This window comes from Micromys minutus (assembly GCF_963924665.1).
Source record: "Micromys minutus genome assembly, chromosome: 1".
In the NCBI taxonomy this organism is placed as follows: domain Eukaryota; kingdom Metazoa; phylum Chordata; class Mammalia; order Rodentia; family Muridae; genus Micromys; species Micromys minutus.
Window position 1 is genome coordinate 128878112 of NC_137969.1, and position 20470 is coordinate 128898581.

Genomic DNA, 20470 nt, shown 5'->3' on the forward strand with positions numbered 1-20470 from the left:
CTCTGTGTTTTGATCATTTATATGTCCTTAGGTTGTGGCAGTCAGAGAAAACCCCAGTTCTTATTTCCCCTCAGCCATTGGTTTGGATGTCAACTGTTGAGGTAAATAGAAGATCTCTTAGGTTTTCCTTTTTTCTATGCAGGTGAAGTTTTCAGTGGGTATCTGAGCACTTAGTAGCTTGCATCTCTGTGCTGTCTGTCATAGCTGTGTCCTTTGTACTAAGGTTGAAACTTCCTTACGTGGGCAGCTTTATTTATACCCATCTTTGGCCTATTGGCTTCACAGCCACAATTAACAGCCACTATTTACATGTATAATTTAGTGCTTTTGGGGAAAAAAACCCTTGAACTATAGCATTCATATATATAAACAGGCATTTATTTAAAATGTATTGAGTATTCATTATCGTGGGGAGGGTTAAGAGCTGTCATCTCCTGGACTCAGCTAATGTTGCTCATTACTATGAATTGTGCTAATAGAAAAAGGAATTTGTTCCTCATCTATGCTCCAAATGCAAGGGCACCCACATTTGTAAAAGAAATGTTACTAAAGCTCAAAGCACACATTGCACCTCACACAATAATAGTAGGAGACTTCAACACCCCACTCTCACCAGTGGACAGATCATGGAAACAGAAACTAAACAGAGACACAGTGAAACTAACAGAAGTTATGAACCAAATGGATTTAACTGATATCTACAGAACACTTCACCCTAAAACAAAAGAGTATGCCTTCTCAGCACCTATTGGTACCTTCTCAAAAAAACAACCATATACTCGGACACAAAACAAACCTCAACAGATACGAGAACATTGAATTAATCCCATGTATTATATCAGACCACCACAGACTAAGGCTTCAATAGCAACATAAACAACAGAAAGCCCACGTACACGTGAAAGCTGAACAACTATCTACTCAATGATAACTTGGTCAGGGAAGAAATAAAGAAATTAAAGACTTTTTAGAATTGAATGGAAATGAAGGCACAACACTTGCGGGACACAATGAAAGCAGTGCTAAGAGGAAAAGTCATAGCTCTGAGTGCCTCCAAAAAGAAATTGGAGAGAGCATACACTAGCAGCTTAACAGCTCTTCTGAAAGCTCTAGAACAAAAAGAAGCAAATACACACAAGAGGAGTAGATAGCACGAAATAATCACACTCAGGGCTGAAATCAACTAAGTAGAAACAAAAAGAACTATACAAAGAATCAACAAAACTGGGAGCTGGTTCTTTGAGAAAATCTACAAGATAGATAAACCCTTAGCCAGATTAACCAGAGGTCACAGAAACAGTATCCAAATTAACAAAATTAGAAGTGAAAAGAGAGACATAACAACAGAAACTGAGGAAATTAAAAAAAATAATCGGGTTGGATAGATGATTCAGAGGTTTAGAGCATTGATTGCTCTTTCAGAGGTCCTAAGTTCAATTTCCAGCAACCTTATAGTGGCTCACAATCATCTGTAATGGGATTCGATGTCCTCTTCTGATGTGTCTGAAGACAGCTACAATGTACTCATAATAATAAATAAATAAATAAATATCAGATCCTACTACGAAAGTCTATACTCAACAAAACTGGAAAACCTGGAGTAATGGATGATTTCCTAGACAGATACCAAGTACCAAAGTTAAATCAGGATCAGATAAACCATGTAAACAGCCCCATAACCCCCAAGGAAAGAGAAATCATTATAAGTCTCCCAACCAAAAAAAAAAAAAAAAAAAAAAAAAGCCCAGGGCCAGATGGTTTTAGTGTAGAATTCTATCAAAGAAGATCTAATACCAATACTCCTCAAACCACTCCATAAAATAAACAGAAGGAACACTGCCCAACTCTTTTTATAAAGCCACAGTTACAGTGATACCTAAACCACACAAAGATTCTACAAAGAAAGAACTTCAGACCAGTTTTCCTTATGAACATCAATGCAAAAATACTCAATAAAATTCTTGAAAATGGAATTCAAGAACACCTCAAAACAATCATTCACTATGATAAAGTAGGCTTCCTCCCAGGGATGCAGGAATGGTTCAATATACGGAAGAAATTCATCAATGTAATCCACTATATAAACAAAGAAAAAAAACCCACATGATCATCTCATTAGATGCTGAAAAAGCCTTTGACAAAATACAATACCCATTCATGTTAAAAGTATTCGAGAGATCAGGAATTCAAGGTGCATAAATATAATAAAAGCAATATACAACAAACCAGTAGCCAACATCAAAGCAATCTCACTAAAATCAGGGACTAGACAAGACTGCCCACTCACTACCTATTCAGTATAGTACTGGAAGTCCTATCCAGAGCAATCAGACAGCAAAAAGAGGTCAAAGGAATACAAATTGGGAAGAAGGAAGTCAGGATATTACTATTTGCAAATAATATGATAGTATATGTAAGTGACCCCAAAAATTCTACCAGAGAGCTCCTACAGCTGATAAACAGCTTCAGCAAAGTAGCTGGATATATAATTAACTCAAACAAATCAGTAGCCTTCCTCTACTCAAAAGATAAAAGGACTGAGAAATTAGGGAAACAACACCCTTCATAGTAGTCCCAAATAATATAAAATATCTTGGTGTGACTCTAACCAAGCATGTAAAAGATCTATATGATAAGAATTTCAAATACCTGAAGAAAGATATGGAGAAAGACCTCAGAAGATGGAAAGATCTCCCATGCTCATTGATTGGCATGATTAATATAGTAAAAATGGCCATCTTACCGAAAGCAATCTACAGATTCAGTGTAATCCCCATCAAAATTTCAATTCATTCTTTATAGAGTTAGAAAGAACAATTTTCAAATTCATTTGAAATAACAAAAAACCTAAGATAGCAAAAACTATTTTCAACAATAAAAGAACATCTGGGGGAATCATCATCCCTGACCTCAAGCTGTATCACAGAGCAATCATGATTAAAAAAAACTATATGGTATTGGTACAGAGACAGGCAGGTAGATCAGTGGACTAGAATTGAAGACCCAGAAATGAACCCACACACCTATGGTCACTTGATCTTTGGCAAAGGAGCTAAAAAACCATCCAGTGGAAAAAAGATACCATTTTCAACAAATGGTGCTGATTCAACTGGTGGTCTGCATGTAGAAGAATACGAATAGATCCATTTTTATCTTCTTGTACAAAGCTCAAGTCCAAGTGGATCAAGGACCTCCATATAAAACTGAATCTAATAAAAGAGCCTTGAATACTTGGGCACAGGGGAAAACTTCCTGAACAGAATACCAAATGGCTTATGGTTTAAGAGCAACAATAATTGGGGCCTCATAAAATTGAAAAGCTTCTGTAAAACAAAGGACACTGTTAATAGGACAAAACAACAACCCACAGATTGGTAAAAGATATTTACCAACCCAAAATATGATGGAAGGCTAATATCCAAAATATACAAAGGAAGAACAGGAACCAAAAAGTGGAATAGAGACTGAAGAAGGGCCAACCAGGGACGGCCCAACCTGGGGATCCATCATGTCTGTAGACAGCAAACCCAACGGTGTTGCCATGGTCAAGAGATGCTTGCTGACAGGAACCTAGTGTGGCGGGTCCTGAGGAAGTCAGGCCAGCAACTGGCCAATGCAGATGTGACTGCTTGGAGCTAACCATCAGAAGGAGCTCAGGGAACCTGGTTGGGGAGCTGGTGGAAGGACTGGAGGAGCGGAGAGGGACTGCAATCACATCGATAGGGCCACATAGGCTGGCCTGACCACCCAGTTCTCCCAGAATCTATACCACCAACCAAGGAGTGTACAGGGAGGGAATACATGGCTTCAGATACATATGTAGCAGAGGATGGCCTTGCCTGACAGCCATGGGAGGGGAGACCTGATGCCTGAGCATATGGGGTGAAGAGTGTGGGTGGTTGGGGGACCATTCTCATACAGGCAAAGGGTAAGGTGGAGCATGGATTTGGGTGGGGGGATGGTGGAGGGGTAACCTGGAAGTGGGATATCATTTGAAATGTAAACGAATGGAATGATTAAAAAAAATGTTCCTGGACAAAAGGGGAGAATGTATTTGAAGAAGTGTCACATCTCTGCTTACTGTGCTGGCCTAAAATAGGTGAGAGGTCAGTATAGCATATGTTCCTATAGGGGCTGCACTGCTTAGTCAGGGTTAGCTGACTGGTTGTTAGCACCCCAAAGACAGGGTTTTAGCTTTCTTTCTACTTTAAGATAACCCTTATTCCTGACATAAACCCCCTAAATCCACTATGCAGACTGCAGATTGAATAAGAGTTTCTAAGAAAAACAATATGAATCATCATGCTTTTTGCAGAGATGCCAGGAACTTCTGTATATCATGAAATTGTAGAAAAGTGAAGCCAGAAGTAGGCTGAGATGTGCTCTGAGCTTCTCATACCTGGTAAACCCAATACAGCTTTCTCCAGTGCTGTGATCATAGGCACAAGCCACTATACCAGTTACTCCATCTGATCTTTGTAACTGTTCCTCCCAGTGAAACTCTGAACCAGTTAAATTCTGATTCTCCAACAACCACCATTCTGCTTTCTGTCTATAAATTTGATTATGCCAGGTAGGGGTTACGATTACGGTTTGAATGTGCAGTGCCCTTCAGTCTCATAGTTTCTAATACTTGTTCACCAGCTGGCGGCTTCTTTGGGGTCTGTGGAGGCTTTAGGAGGGAAGACCTAATGAGTGGAGGAGGGTTACTAAGGGTGGCACCAGATGCTTATATATCCATCATTCTGCTCAGCAGTCTGCCACCATGTGGACTGGCCTGCTGTTAGCATGCTTTTCATATTGTGATGTACATACTGATACCTGCTGAAGCTGAACCCGGACAGTTCTCTTCTGTAAGCTGTTTGAGAAGGAAATGTAGATGGAAGCAAGCCACATTTGCCTTTTGTTTTGGCTTGTTTCATTTAACATTGTGTTTTCAAAGTTTAATCCATCTTATGTCGTGTGTATGTCATTCCTTTTAAAGTAAAGGAAGCTAGACCCAGACAGAGTCACTTAGCTGATAATAGGGGGGAATTGGGACTTATAGCAAGCCTAAAAGCCATTTGTAGGAAAAGTAGTTGCTTTGATTTATTAGTTATAGACATGCAGTTTGAGAAGGAAGGGTTGATGGTCACATTTGATTTGGATGCCATCTATTAAAAATGTCATAGACTAAAGTTGCACAGTTTAATATAATGATAAGGATTGTTTTGGTTTTCTAGATTTTCTCTCTGTAGCCTTCACTGTCCTAGGACTTGCTCTGTAAACCAGGCTGGCCTCAAACTCAGAGATCTACTTCCTCTGCCTTCTAGCTGAGAAAGAATTTCTTAGTGGAGTTGGTCTTGGGCCTCCAGACTGCGTTCCAAATCATTGGAAATGTCCTCCCTAAGACTACAGACTGGGGCTGCGGTGAGAGCTGAAAGGTGTAAAACATTTAATGAAGTAGTTATTTGTAAGTACTTGTAATTCTGTCCTTGTGGTACACAACAAAACATCACTGCAGTCTACATAAGTGAAGAAACTTAGATGGGGAGATCTGTAGCAGTGGAAGCCCATTCCTTTTCTACTGGGGCAGGTAAGAAATGTAAAAATTCTTAAAAGCCTTTATCATTCGTAGTAGATCAGGTGGTGTTAGCAAGAAACAGGAGTTCTGAGTGGCTGATTCACCTTTCACCTGAGCTCATTCACTTTTGCCTGAGCAGCTCCTGAGCAGTCAGGCCTCAGAGCTTCTGATGTTCATTTCCCAGACCAGTTTCTTTTTATTCCTCTTGTCAAAGTCTAAGTCTCAGCTCAAACTTTCTCTTTTGAGAAATTGTCCTCACCCTTTTACCATTCTTTATGTTACTCATCACTATATGAGTGTCTGTTTGGGAGAACACTTAACACAGCAGTGTTTTGCTTGTATGTTTCTAGTCTAAGTCATGAGCACTGTTATATGCACCTTTATATTTCTAGATAAGACACAGTATCTTGTATGTAGTAAAAATTCAGTTACATTAAACTAGTTTGAGTTAATCTGAGCACTAGTTTTATTGGGCTAAGTAAGGTAAAGGTGTAGAATAATGAGACTGAAGAATTCTTACATGACCATTTTTTTTACAACTTTATTTTAAAAAAAGAGAGATACATGTACAGATTTTTTAAGAGCATTTTGGAATAAAACTGTATGAATATATTTTTGTCAGTGCTTGATTTTTTTTAAAGGTTTGATAGTATGCAATGAAATCCTCCTAGTTACCATAAGCATAAAGTACATGTAAAACAAAATATAACATGGAAATAGTCAAAGTTTTCTTGGTGTGTATAGATTAAACATAAAACATACTGAAACTATTAGAAGAGGAAGTGGTGAAAACCTTGGAACACATAGGCTCGGGAAAATTTCCTGAATTTCCCCAGTGGCTTGTGCTCTAAGACCAAGGATCAATAAATGGGACTTCATGAGATTGCAAAGTTTCTGTAAGGCTAAGGACACTGTCAAGAAAACAAAAAGGCAGCCAACAGATTGGGAAATGATCCTTACCAATCCCACATCTGATAGAGGTCTAATATCCAATATATACAAAGAACTCAAGAAGTTAGGCCCCAGAGAATCAAACAATCCTATTTAAAAAGAGGGGTACAGAGCTAAACAAAGAATTCTCAACTGAGGAATATCGAATGGCTGAGAAGCACCTAAGGAAAGCTCAACATTCCTAATCATCAGGGAAATGCAAATCAAAATAACCCTGAGTTTCCACCTCACACCAGTCAGAATGGCTAAGATCAAAAACTCAGATGCCAGCAGATGCTGGCGAGGATGTGGGGAAAGAAGAACACTCCTCCACTGTTGGTGGGGTTGTAAACTGGCACAACCACTCTGGAAATCAGTCTGGTGGTTCCTTAGAAAATTGGACATAGTCCTACTGGAAGACCCAGTTATTCCACTTCTGGGCAAATACCCCAGAAACGCTCCAACATACAATAAGAGCACATGCACCATCATGTTTATAGCAGCCTTATTTACATGGCCATTATAATAGTAAAAGATGAGGAATTTCCTGTGCTGTCTAGATGAGAACACTAGTAAATTAACCTCTCGTTCGTACTTAAGGACCTCATGAGCCTTCTGCATCACTGGTGTTACTAATGCTCCATGGTTGTTATTGTTCTCCATGTAAATCCCTGTGTGTAGTGCCAGGGGACCTGTCTAATGCTCTGCTGTCCTCAAGGGGGTCCATCTTCACCAGGTATAGACTCATTAAGACCCTGCCTCTTTGCTGTCTTAATAGGAACATATCTATAACTGTATCTACAAATAATATGATTTTTTATGTGATTTTTAAAAAAGAGACAATTTGGTGATCAAGTAGCTGAATTAACTAGTAACTTTGTTATTTGTGAGGTGCCAACTAGGAAAGGCTCAAAAAATGTTGGGTTAGAAGAACATATTAGGGCTGGAGACTCAGTACTAAGAGTATGTGCTGCTCTTGCAGAGGATTCCAGGTTGGCTTGCAACTGTATGCTATTCCAGTTCCAAGCAATCCAATACTATCTTCTGGCCTCAGAGCACATGTACACATGTGACATGCACTTACACAGGCATACCTACATGCATATAAATAAAAATAATGAAATATATTTTAAGAAAAACTATAGTCTTTCTTAAAGACTGGGTGAGGTGGTATATTTTTAATCTAGCGCTCAAGATGCAGGGGGATCTCTGTATATAGCAGGTTCTAGACCAGCCATGGTTACATAGTGAACCTCTGTCTCAGTAAGTAAAAACCAGTGGAGGGATTAAAATAATAGTTTCCATGAAGTATGAGGAATAATGGATACCCAGTAGCACAGTATGATATTGGTATGAAACTTGTGAAGATGAAGCAGGAGTGCTTGCTTTAACTTAGATTTGCATGATGAGGACGAGTCACACCATCTCCTAAGTATAGTTTACTAGAAGAAAAGCTCTCCCACCTGCCTGCTGGCAACTACTCAGAGTCATTCCTACTCCTCTCTCGCTTAACGTTTACAAAGAATCCAGTCATGGTGACTGTGGAGAAGTCTCTTCTGTGGAAAGAGTAAGAACTAGGAATGGATCAGGTTGAGGAATGGAGTTTAATAGTAGCTGTCAAGGTAATGAACAGGTCCTTGCTATAGATTTTCTACCAATCACTGTTACATTTTCTAACCATCATGAAATTGGGAGATTGTTGGGTGTTTTTTTTTAAAAGATAGTATTTCTGTATTAGTACCTCAGTAGTAGCTTTACAAAGGGCCACTTTTTAGTAATCTTAAAACATGAATGTGGGTATCCTTGAATTGTGGCTATCATTTTCCTTCTAATAGGAGGATGATGGATGGATCTGTGTCAGTTGTCATTAAGAAATATCTGTTTTTCCTTGGGTATTCTTGTCTAAGGCTGATTTGAAGAGGATTAAAAACAAATGGGGGGGGGGGAGAGAGAGAGAGAGAGAGAGAGAGAGAGAGAATTTTCAGCTTATCAATAATACTGTGCTCATCTAAAATTTAGAAGGATATATCATAACTATAATTGTAAATCTTTATATCTTTTACTCAGGGCAAATGTAATAACAGACACTGTACTGTGATCAATCTAAACTTCAAAGGGACTGTTTACTGTGTATATACATTAACAATTTTTTGATTGAGTTGTGTTTTTTATTTTTATTTTTTTAATATTTCTTTATTATGTATATCTCATACAACTTTCTGCCTGCATGTATGCCTGTAGACCAGAAGAGGGTACCAGATATCATTATAGATGGTTGTGAGCCACCATGTAGTTGCTGGGAATTGAATTCGAACGTCTGGAAGAGCAGACAGTGCTCTTGATCTCTGAGCCATCTCTCCAGCTTGTGAGTTTTTTCTTTAGATCTAATCTTGAGCTTAATTACAATTTATATTTTATAGTAGGTAAGCTTAGAAAAAGATAGACTGTGAAAATAACTTAATTGAAATCTTTTCTCAAAGATCTTACAGTTTACAGTCACAGCACAGCTTCTGAGTAGAGGGCAGGACAACTTGTGGAAGTCAGTCAGCCCTCTACCATGTGGGTTAAACTGAGGTCATCAGGCTCAGTGGCAAGTACTTCACCCACTGAACCTCCTCACCAGCCACAACAGTATGTTCACGAAAACAGTGTAATATTTGGTAAGCATTTGATGCAGTGTAAAATAGTAACAGCAGTTATTGTTGCTACATCAACTAAGGTTTGCTAATTCATGTGAAACAGTGTATCAAGTGGTTTTGAATTATTGTGCTAAGGTGTGGGTAAAACTAAAAAGTTTATTAATGGAGTTTTCTGTGGGTGCTTGTTCACATGTGGCAGCTGTTTCCCAGTCATACCAGTGTTTGAGAAGACCACCCAGTAAGTACTGCATCTGGCACAGTGTACATATGTTTGGTAGAAATGGAAGCAGAAGGTGGAGCTCCTGCTTCTCTGTCTAGATTTAATGTCATGGTTAGATTAGGAAGTTAGTGTTGTCCTGCTAGAAACATCATAAATTGTTACAAAGGCAAGTGCTTCTTTATAGCTCTAACCACAGAAGAGAATTGATTTTGAGAATTCCTCCTTTGGGTTCATTTTGTAGTTGAGATTGGGGGTATGCTGCTTGCAGTATCATTCTCTTGTACAGTAAGTAGTTATGACTAAGCTTACCTCATCATTCACCATCTTCTCCTTAAACCTACACAGGAACACCTACTTTTATAGTCCTGCGCTCAGTAACAAATGTGCCCTTTTGTGTTTGTTTTCTTCTAGGTTGTACTCATCACCAAAGAAAAAAGTCACACCAATGCAGAAATCTGTTAGCCCATTAGCTTGGTGCAGGCAAGTTTTGGATTACCCAAGTCCTGATGTGGAGTGTGCTAAAAAGTCCCTTATCCACAAACTTGATCAAACTATGTCAGGTATGTCTATAACTTTAATTATGAATTCATTAATTTTCGTTGACCTGAAAGCATATACATTGAATGTGTATTTTAAGTAGGCAGTTCTTGCTTGATAGCCTTTCTGGATCTCACTGTATGTCATCATGAAGGCTACATTCATGTAATAAGTTTTAAAATCTTAGTCTCACTTTAGTGGATTTTATTTATGAGATTATGAATTTTAATTTTCTAATAATGACCTAAGACATTTTCTAAAATGAAAAAAATGTTTTGTTTCGTGTCATCAAAAACTTTCCCTCCATAGCACAGTTTGGTAAATGGGTATGCTGGCAAACATACGTGAGAAGCCAAGAGGCACCGTGGTCTCACTCAGGAACTTGCTTGTTCCCTGTCTTTGTGTTATTTGGCTCCATGAGCTGAGCTTGGATTCCTTTTCAGGATAAGGGAACGATGACAAATGTAAAGGACCGTAGCTTGGCTTCTGACTCACAGAAGGTGCCTCTTACCTTTCTTCCTCCTCAGAGTTTTCTTTCTTTTCTTTTTTGTACTTGACATCTTAATTTCTTTAATACTCTTTTGTTTAACAATATTCACAAAGCTTACAAAATGTGTTCATGGTTATTTGTGTCATTTAGTATAACATGTCAGTGTGGGAAAAAATATAGGAAAAGTATTGTCTTTTTTTTGTTTTTTTCTCTGTGTTTTAACACTCACTGTTTATGAAATATAAATTATGAAGTACGATGAGTAATTCTGAATAGGCTTCTTTATGTACGTGTATTTATGTAGTAGTGCTCATGAGGGTGTATGCACATACCTGTAAGGTACATGTATATATGTTATGTGTGTATATGCATGTAGAAGCCAAAGTTGATGTTGGGTGTTTGCTTAGTGAGCATTTCTATTGCTGTGGTAAAACACCATGAGCAAAAGCAACTTGGGGAGGAGAGTATTTATTTCAGTTTATAGTTCCCCATCACTGAGGGAAGACAGGGCAGAAACCTGGAGGCAGGAGTTGATACAAAGGCCACGAAGAAATACTGGTTGCCGGCTTGCTCGGCCTTCTTTCTTACAGTACCTAGGAGAATTGGCCTGGGGGTAGCATCCTCCACAGTGAGCCAGTGCTGCCTTCTGTATCAATTATCAGTCAAGAAAATCTGATTTTTCTGGTGTGGCAATTACTCAATGGAGATTTCCTAATTCCAAATGAGGAATTAGCCTGTGTCAAGTTGACTAACAAGTGCATGTAACTTTCTCAATTGCTTCCTACCTTATATTTTTGAGATGATGTTTTCACTGAAACTTGGAATTCACTGGTACAGTTAGATTGGCTGGCAATGGAACTCTGTGTGGTTTGAATATGATTGGCCCTGAGAGTGGCCTTGTTAGGGAAGTGTGTCACTGGGCGTGGCTTTGAGGGCTCCTAGTTAGTGCTCAAGCTCTGACCAGTGTGGAAGAGAGCCTCTTCCTGGCTATCTTTGGATCAAGATGTAGAACTCTCAGTTCCTTCACCAGGACCGTGTCTGCCTGCATGCTGCCATGCTTCCTGCCATGATAATAATGGACTGAACCTCTGAAACTAAGCTAGCCCCAATTAAATGTTGTTCTTTAAAAAAGTTGCCTTAGTCATGGTGTCTCATCACACCAATAAAACCCAGACTAAGACAGATGTTCTTACCAGAAGTGGGGTATTACTGTGATAGGCCTGACCATACTTTAGTTGAATGTGGATTTTGGGAGTTTGAAAGCAATGGAGGCAGTTTGAATCTCAGTACAACAGAGGAGTAAGTGCTGGGATCTCACTGAGCATCCCCCTGGCCTTGTCTCTTTCTGGAAAGGACTCCGGAAAGGTCAGGACAAGGCGGTTCCCAGCTCGTTCGTAGAGAGCTGGCTTGCAGTTTCCTGTGGGTGATATTCATCAACACCTGAAATCTGTGATAACCAGCGATGGACGTGTGGGTGTGACTGATGCTGTGTATAATGAAGTCATCCTGGAGTACCTCACCGCAGAGGTACTTGAGTTGGCAGGAAATACATCAAAAAACTTGAAGAAAAGCATATTACCCCTTGTCACTTGCAATTTGCTATATGCAGAAATGAAGAATTGGATTCTCTGATCAAGGCTATGATTGCTGGTGGTGGCATCATCTCACACATCCACAAATCGCTGATCGGGAAGAAAAGACAACAGAAGACTGTCTAAGGATGCCTGGAGTCCTTATTATCTCAGGACTCTAAATATTCTTATCAGCTGTCCAGTGCTGGTGATTCCAGTGACTCTATCTCTGTGAAAAACACAGTTTTGTCTTTTTGTAATTCTATTTAAGCAAGTTGGAGGCTTAATTAGCCTTCCAACCAACCAAATTTCTGCATTCGAGTCTTAACCATGTGTGTTACTGTGGCTTCAGAGAAGCTATTGATTCTGAAGTAGAGGGCTTTGATTGAGTTGACTGTTTTTTTTTTGTTTTTTTTTTTTTTTTTTTTTTTTTTTTTTTTTTTAACTGTTTGGATTTTAATTGTGATGCAGAAGTTATAGTAACAAACATTTGCTTTGTACAGGCATTATTTTCACTCTGGTGGGTAAGCTCAATAAAGGTCAGATCTCAAACTCATTTTAAACTTAATAATTGGGATTTATCTCTTAGATCTCATTCAGCAACAAGTACATTCTTTGCTTACTAAGTAAACAGTACATCTGTAAATGGAAGGAAGGAAGGAAGGAAGGAAGGAAGGAAGGAAGAAATGGAATGATGGAATGCTTTAAGTAGGGCCTAATGGGCCATATTAGCAGAAGTGTAACTGAGGAAGTTTTGAAGACAGTGTGCCTGAGGGTCTGTTGAACTATGGGGTACTAACTCAAGAAGTTTCAGTAGAAAAGAATTTTAGTATGTGGCCTACAGACTGTTGTTGTGGTATTCTGGTGAAGAATGTAGGTAGCTGCTGTTTGCTCCTGTCTGAAGAGTCTGCCTGCCGCTCAAGTGAAGAGATTTAGATTAATTGCATTGACAAAGGAGTCTCCAAAAAGCCCAGTTTAGACTTTGACCTGTGGTTCACTCTTATGAAGAATATTTCTTCTCAAGAGTAGCAACCTGAGAGAGAAAAAATACAAAATGTATCGTTAAAAGAGTGAAAGGGGCACCAGGAAGTGAACTGGAGCTAAATTCTGTATTCAGTGATATTAAATGGAGTTAAAGAAATGATGACCTTGGGGCAAGATCTCACCCAGTTAAGCTTATTGCTTATTTATTTGCAGTTGAATAGTTATTTCATGTTATTATGACCTGGTTAAAGTTTTTATTTGAACATAAGGAGATATGATTGTGTGTCAGAGTGACAAGGGATGGATTGTGATGACTCTCCTTGGTTGTCAACTTGGTTATATTTGGAATGAACTACAACCCAGAAGCACACCTGTGATCCATATCTTGAGGCTGGAAGCCATAGGCTTTTGATCCCAGAACTCAGGAGAGAGGCATTCAGATCTCTGAGTTCAGTTCCCAAATTGCCAAGCTTAGGCAGTGAAGGAAACCACTGGAAAACAGAAAGCTGATGATAATGTTTTTGAACAAGGGGGCCATGTTCCATCCCCAGCAAGTAGCAGAACTTGGCAGCTTTTTGGCCATATGGCTCTGACTTTCGGTTCAAGAGTAGCAGTGGATATTGGGACTACTGATGGTGGTTAGCTGGAGCTAAGAAATTAATGGTGTTAAGAAGAGACCAGCATCACTGAGGTGAAATCTGGGAAGTGTGTTCTGAGAGCATAAAGAGATAACCAATCTTGTACCTCAGGTTGTATCTGGGCGTGGTGATGTGTAAGAGTCACCCAGATGGTACTGGTTTTAAAGGCATGAAGGCATCAGGTGGGGCTTGGCACTGTGAGAAGTCAGGGAAAACTATTGGTGAAGGTGCAGCCTCAGTTGCAGTTGACAGCCCAGTACAGAAGGGGTCATGAAAAGAAGTTGAGGTTTAGCACCATGAAGAAACCCTATGAGGGGCTATTGGTGAAGCCTTGTTGCAGTGGAAGACCCCAGTATATTGGAGATGCCAGTACAATAGGATGGACAGCAAGAGCAGGAGCAGCAGTGGAGTGGAGTCAACTAGAGCCTAGAGTTCTACAGAGGGCAGAGCTGGAGAAGTGCCCTGAGCCCTTTGGAGGAACCCAGAAGATCATGTGGATCCCAGACATTGGAACATTGACATTGTCTTGGATACCCAAAGATGTTAGAGATGCCAGAGTTGTAGGATACCTGCCAAGAAAAGTTGCTAACAAGGAGCGGAGCCAGCCCAAGAGAAAGAAGTATATTGTGGTCATCAATACTGAAAGGAGTTGGACATCAGACATGGAAATGCAGAGTTTGCCCAGCTGATTTTTGGTCTTGCTTTGGCCCAGTATTTCTTCACTATACATTTTGAAATGGTAATGTATATCCTGTTCCATGATATATTGGTAGTATATGATCTGATTTTTAATTTTATAGAGGATTACAGTTAAGAGACTGTAAAACTCAGAAGGGACTTTGAATTTTAAGGTTGTTGATACTGTGATAGACTCTGGGACTTTTGAAGTTGGAATAAATGTATTTTGCATTATGCTATGACCTCTATAGATTCATGTGTTTGAAAAAGCCTTTTTCCCCTGCTCCAGCATTGCATTTGCAAGTGTGTGCTGCTGTGCTTAGGCTTTTATGTGAGTGCTGGGGATCTGAACTCCGTCCTCATGCCTCAAACACTTAAAAATTAAAGAGATAATTTATGTGTATGAGTATTTTTATGTAAATATGTTTGTGCATGTGTAGGGCCCACAGAAGTCAGAAAACAGTGTCAGAACCTCTGACTTAAGTTACAGATGGTTATGTGGATACTGGGAACTGAACCTGGGTTCTCTGCAAGAGCAGCAAGTGCTTTTTGCCACTGAGCCAGCCCTGCAGCATGTAACTCACTTGTTTTTAGACTGTGTTTGCTTTACAGCTGTGTGGTTAAATGTTTCTGCTTTGGATTTATTATAAACATGTGGGTTCTTTGGTTAGAGTTTAAGCTGCAAGTGGATGGGAAAGCAGAGGGAAGACCAAGTAAACAGTTAAGCTGGCTCACACTATAGAAAATGGTTATCATGTGCATATAAGTTACTGGCAGTAATCACAGAGCTGCTGAATCTGAGTCTTTTCATCTCTGTAAAACGCCCCTTTGGAAAAACAAAGCCTTTTATGAGTTTCAAAAAGATTTTGTCTCAATATGAATTCTCTTTTAGAATGATACTCTGGACCTTGATTTCTATTACATTCAGTCTGTGATTGAGTGAAATAGACTGTTATAAATCATTAGACAATGTGAAATAACTAAATGTTAGTCAGATGGTATTATTAGACATTCAGAGTATTTCTAGAAGGCTGGGGAGATGATTCAGTGTGTGAGAACATGTTTTGCATGTAGATTTGAATTAAAATTCCCATTACCCCTGTAAAAAGGCAAGCAAACCAAGGATGTGCCTGAGTCAGCACTGTGAGATGGAGGCAGGAGGATTTCTAGGGTTTGGTGTCTGCCAACATAGCTTCAGGTTCAGTGAGAGGCTCCATCTCAAGGGAGTCAGGCAGAAACTGATTGAACACCCCTTGTCCTTGTTAACCCTCTGCACAGGTACTGGCACATGTATCTGCATAGAACACATACATGCACACAACATCTAGGCAGATATAGACAGTATATGAATAAGTGGGTGTACTGGTTGGTTTTGTGTCAACTTGACACAAGCTGGAGTTATCACAGAAAAAGGGGCTTCCTTTGAGGAAATGCCTCCATGAGATCCAGCTGTAAGGCATTTTCTCAACTAGTGATCATGGGGGGGGGGGTGGAAGGGTGGGGGGGAGGGCCCAGCCCATTGTGGGTGGTGCCATCCCTGGGCTGGTAGACCTGGGTTCTATAAGAAAGCAGGCTGAGTAAACCAGGGGAAGCAAGCCAGTAAGTAACATCCCTCCATGGCCTCTACATCAGCTCATGCTTCCTGACCTGCTTGAGTTCCAGTCCTGACTTCCTTTGGTGAAGAACAGCATGTGGAAATGTAACCTGAATAAACCCTTTCCTCCCCAACTTGATTCTTGGTCATGATGTTTTGTGCAGGAATACAAACCCTGACTAAGATAGTGGGCAAGACTAATTGATCACAACTTGATTTTAAAACAGGAGTGACCTGGATTTGGCTTACAAGTTATGGTTCTCCAGTTCTTGGTTTAAAACAGAATTGGGACATTGGCCAGTTACTAACTACCAACCTAGATTTGTAGAATGAAAGCAAGGCTGCTGTATCTCAAAAATAGCAATGTTGAATGAAGAATTCTTTGTTTTATTATAACAGGGTATTTAAGACTAAGAATTGGAAGGTGGGTGATATGGGTCTGCAATTCTAGTATAGGTGAAGTAGAAAGATTAAGTGTAAAGCCATAGTGTATTATTGTATATCAACTTCTAAACAAGCCCAGAAACATGACTGGGGCAGTGAGGGGATGAAGAAAGGACAGACGTACAGACACATGTATAGAAAAGCTAGGTCAGGTGGACCTATAGAGCCATACCTACTGTGTAAATACCTGGAACCTCAGCTTTTATCATACACAGCGGGGCGGAGGGGTAACTAGTTTTGGTAGGTCTTTGCAGGTGAGCAGTCTTGGGCTGTAAACATCAGGGGGAAGGTAGTAGTAGTACTAATTTTTGTACTGGTCAGTCATTTGTAGAGTCACACTTACATACAGTGTCAACATTCTCACTCAGCCATCCCCATGGGTCTGAGGCAGTGCTCATGTCAAACAGTACACGTTCATTCATGTCTTCATTCACTCTTTACAAGTTCACTAAGGACCTCCTCAGCTCCCACAAGGAAGGAAACAAACAAACTGGGGGTGGGAATTAGGGCCTGGAGATGGATGATGATTAAGAACTCTGACTGCTTTTCCAGAAGACCCGGGCTCAATTTCCATCACCCACATGGCAACTCACAACTGACTGTAACTCGGGGGATCTGAATTCCTCTTCTGACCTCCAAGGGTACCAGGCATGCACATGGTACACTAACATACATGCAGATAAAATACCCATACATATTAATAATGTTTTTAATTGTATAGGTATGTAAGACAGTTAATTTTAACTGGAACTGCATGCTAAGATAGCATAGTACTATATTTGCTTAACAGTGTTTAATCATAGCTACATGCACAGAACAAATTACATCGGTATAATGTATTATTTAAAATATGTATGTGATGTATATATTTAAAATATATATGTAAACCTTTTTGAGGTGACATCTCACTGTGTAGCTTTTGCTGCTTAAAACTCACTTTGTAGACCAGGTTGGCCTTGAACTCAGAGTGTAGCATTGAACTATTTATAAAGTCAGAATATATTTAACATTGGGGGCAGGATTATAAGTAATAAAAGGGATAAATGAGATACAAAGAAATAGAAGAAAGCACCAGGAGTAGGTTTTCATTTGTGTGGCAGGACATGTCATCAGTTGTCTCAGTTACTCTATTGCTGTGAAGAGGCACTGTGACTAAGGCAACTTATAAAAGCCTTTCACTGGGGGCTTGCTTACAGTTTCGGAGGGTTAGTTCATGGCCATCATGGTTGGGAGTAATGGAGGCAGGCATGGTAGCTGAGACCTTACAAATATTTCCTGAAAGTTCAAGACAGAGAGAGAGAAGCAACTGGAATGGCATGGACTTTTGAAACTCAAAGCCCACACACCTTTCCACCAAGGCTATGCCTCCTCCAATGAGGCCATGCTAATTCTTCCCAAACAGTTCCACTAACTAGGGTGAAGAATTCAAGCATAGGAATATATGGAGGCTATTATTACTCAAGCCACACATCAGTCTAAATAGATCTCCCCTAGGTCCCATAGGAGAAAGTGATTTTAGCAGAAAGATGTTAAGTTGGATTTAGTTTGCTGACTCTAGGACACATTGGCCATATCAGGACTTCTATTGTGTCTGCTACTTTTTTGGGTGAGAGAAGGTGAGAAACAGGGTCTCTCACTAGGTAGTCCTGACTGACCTAGAACTCACAATATAGACTAGACTGCCCTCAAAATCAAGAGATCCACCTGCCTCTGTTTCCCAAATGCTGGGACCCCATCTGACTCCAGCTACTTTCCCCTAAGTTGCTCCTTCCTATTCTTTACCATCACAGGCCACTCTTCCCTGATTCTTTCTGTTTTTAAGATGTCTCTCTGCAGCCCATGTCTATGTTCTCTAGGATTTAGCTTGTTTGTAAATATTGAAAATGTTTTGTAATGGAAGGAAGAAGTATTTATTCAAGGATTGGTGTGTGTGTGTGTGTGTGTGTGTGTGTGTGTGTGTGTGTGTGTGTGTGTGTGTGTGTGTGTGGTTTCACTTGCTGTTTTAGACCCAACAGTGAAAGACCAGCTACCATGATCCTTAAGCTCTGGTGGGGTGATAGAGGTATCACATCTGTGACTTACCACTCAACAGTCACTTATTTTCAGCATTTGGGCCAGTTACAACAAGTCTAGTTATTGCTGACTCCTGTGAAATTCCCTACCTACGCTGACAGCAGCACTAATCTGTGGACACAAACCCAGTTATATAAAAGGATATTTAATGGGATATCATGTCCTGACCTCATGAATCTTAAATAAGAAAACTTTTTGAAATGTTAACCTTTTATCAGTTACTGAATTTGATTTTCTCCCTTTTTGTTAATACAGCTCTCAAGAGGCAAAATTTATACAATAATCCTTTCAACTCTATGAGTTATTCAAGTCCTTACAGTCCAAATGCCAGTAGCCCTTACAGCAGTGGCTTCAACTCTCCATCCTCAACACCAGTGCGACCTCCCATAGTCAAGCAGCTTATACTTCCTGGGAATTCAGGTAAGGAGTGGCTTTACCTGGTGGCCCTGCCTCCAGAAGAAACAACTCATCAGAAGGTTAGGTTCAGTTTATGAAACAGAAGCAATAAGGGGAAATCTCTTTGATTTGCTGTTTTATACTAGTGCTGAGCACCAAGCATACAAAGGTAAGTTAGTGGCAGCCTGTTTTCTGCATGTACTTTTCTTTGATGTGTACCTAAATCTTGTTAAATTAAACAGGACTGCAAATTTGATTCCTTTAACCAATAAAAATCTACTTACAGCCTGTTGGGGTGACAAAGTCTACAGACCTGTTTTTAAAAGAGGTTTAGTAAGTGTTGGTACTGCAGTTAAATCACAGCATAGGTTATTTCTGTGTGAATGTCTGCTACTGGCACTTTGTGTGAAGCTCACTCTTCTCTTCCCTCACCCCACCGCTCTGCTGCGGTCTTCTTTCTCTTCAGTGCAGCTTCCCTCACTTGTGTGTGCTTTCTTTAGTGAGTCCATGCTTTTGAACTCATGCCTGAAGATTTGGAGCTAGGAATGGCAGATGAGAGAACCTGGCATTTGTCTTTCAGTCTTGAGTTAGAGTCTTTTCTACATTTACCTGCAAATATCATGATTTGATTCTCTGTCTATATGTGTCACATTTTCATTATTCACCCATTGAAGGACATTTGGGTTTCATTTCCTGACTCTCGTGAATAAGGGCAGCAGTGAGCACGGCTCAGCGAGTATCTGCAGAGGACGAGGTCAGCTCTTGTGGGCATAGGCCAAGGAACGATGGTTGGGTCATATGATAGATTTGTTTCTATCTTTTTGAGGATTCTCCATACTGATTTCCAAAGTGGCTGCATCCACAAATTCACATTTCTACCAACAGTGAATGAGGGTTCCTCTTTCTCCACAATCTTGGCAGGCATTTGTCAATTTTGTTGGTCTTAGTCATTTTGAATGGGGCAAGATAAAATCTCAAACTTATTTTAAATTTATCTTTCTATAATTGCTAAGAACAAGGAACGCTTTGGACATATTTCTTAACCATTTTGGTTTTGTGTTCTCTGTTCAGATGCTTAGTCCATGTTTTAATTGGGTCATTTGTTTCCTTTATTCTGAATTTCAAATTCTTTGTCCTGAATATTTAATCTTCTATCAGGTGTAGTTGGCAAAGATTATCTCTCCTTCTGTGGGTTTCTTTGTGACTTGTTTTTCTTAGCTGTACAGAGCTTTTTAGTTTTTCACTGGTTTTGTTTTTGAAACAGGCTCTCTATGTAGCCCTGGATGTCCTGGACCTTACTCTGTAGACCAGGATGACCTTAAACTATCATAGGTCCGCTTGCTTCTGTCTCTTGAGTGCTGCAATTAAAGGTGTGTGTCAGAATGCCCAGCCTGCTTTTTAGTTTTATAAGGTCCCACTTTTCAATTATTGGTATTAGTTTGCTAGGCAGGTAGGTCCTTGTCTTAGTCAGGGTTTTGTTGCTGCAACAAAAAAAAAACATGGCCAGAACCAAGTTGGGGAGGAAAAGATTTATTTGGCTTACATTTTCAGATTACAATCCGTCATTGGAGGACGTCAGGACAGGAACTCAAGCAGGGCTGGAACCTGGATGCAGGAGTTATACACAAGGTGCTGCTTACGGGCTTGCTTTCCCTGACTTGTTTATCCTTCTTTCTTATAGAACAGAGGACCACTAGCCCAGAGATGGCACCA

General features: G+C 39.9%; 1 protein-coding gene and 1 pseudogene across 4 annotated transcripts in view; both read left to right on the top strand.

Annotated features, from left to right (window-relative positions):
* SLAIN2 (SLAIN motif family member 2) overlaps positions 1-20470 on the top strand; it is a 56601-nt gene that overhangs the window by 9062 nt on the left and 27069 nt on the right. For all 3 annotated transcript variants that reach the window (XM_080914600.1, XM_080914601.1, XM_080914602.1), the window contains exons 2-3: positions 9764-9912; positions 18617-18781. In XM_080914600.1, the coding sequence (XP_080770726.1) occupies positions 9764-9912; positions 18617-18781 (314 nt within the window). The remainder of the gene's footprint in view (positions 1-9763; positions 9913-18616; positions 18782-20470) is intronic.
* LOC308436432 (histone H2A.Z-like) lies at positions 10345-12097 on the top strand (annotated as a pseudogene). Its single transcript has 2 exons — positions 10345-10389; positions 11778-12097. The product of its transcript is annotated as a histone H2A.Z-like (transcript).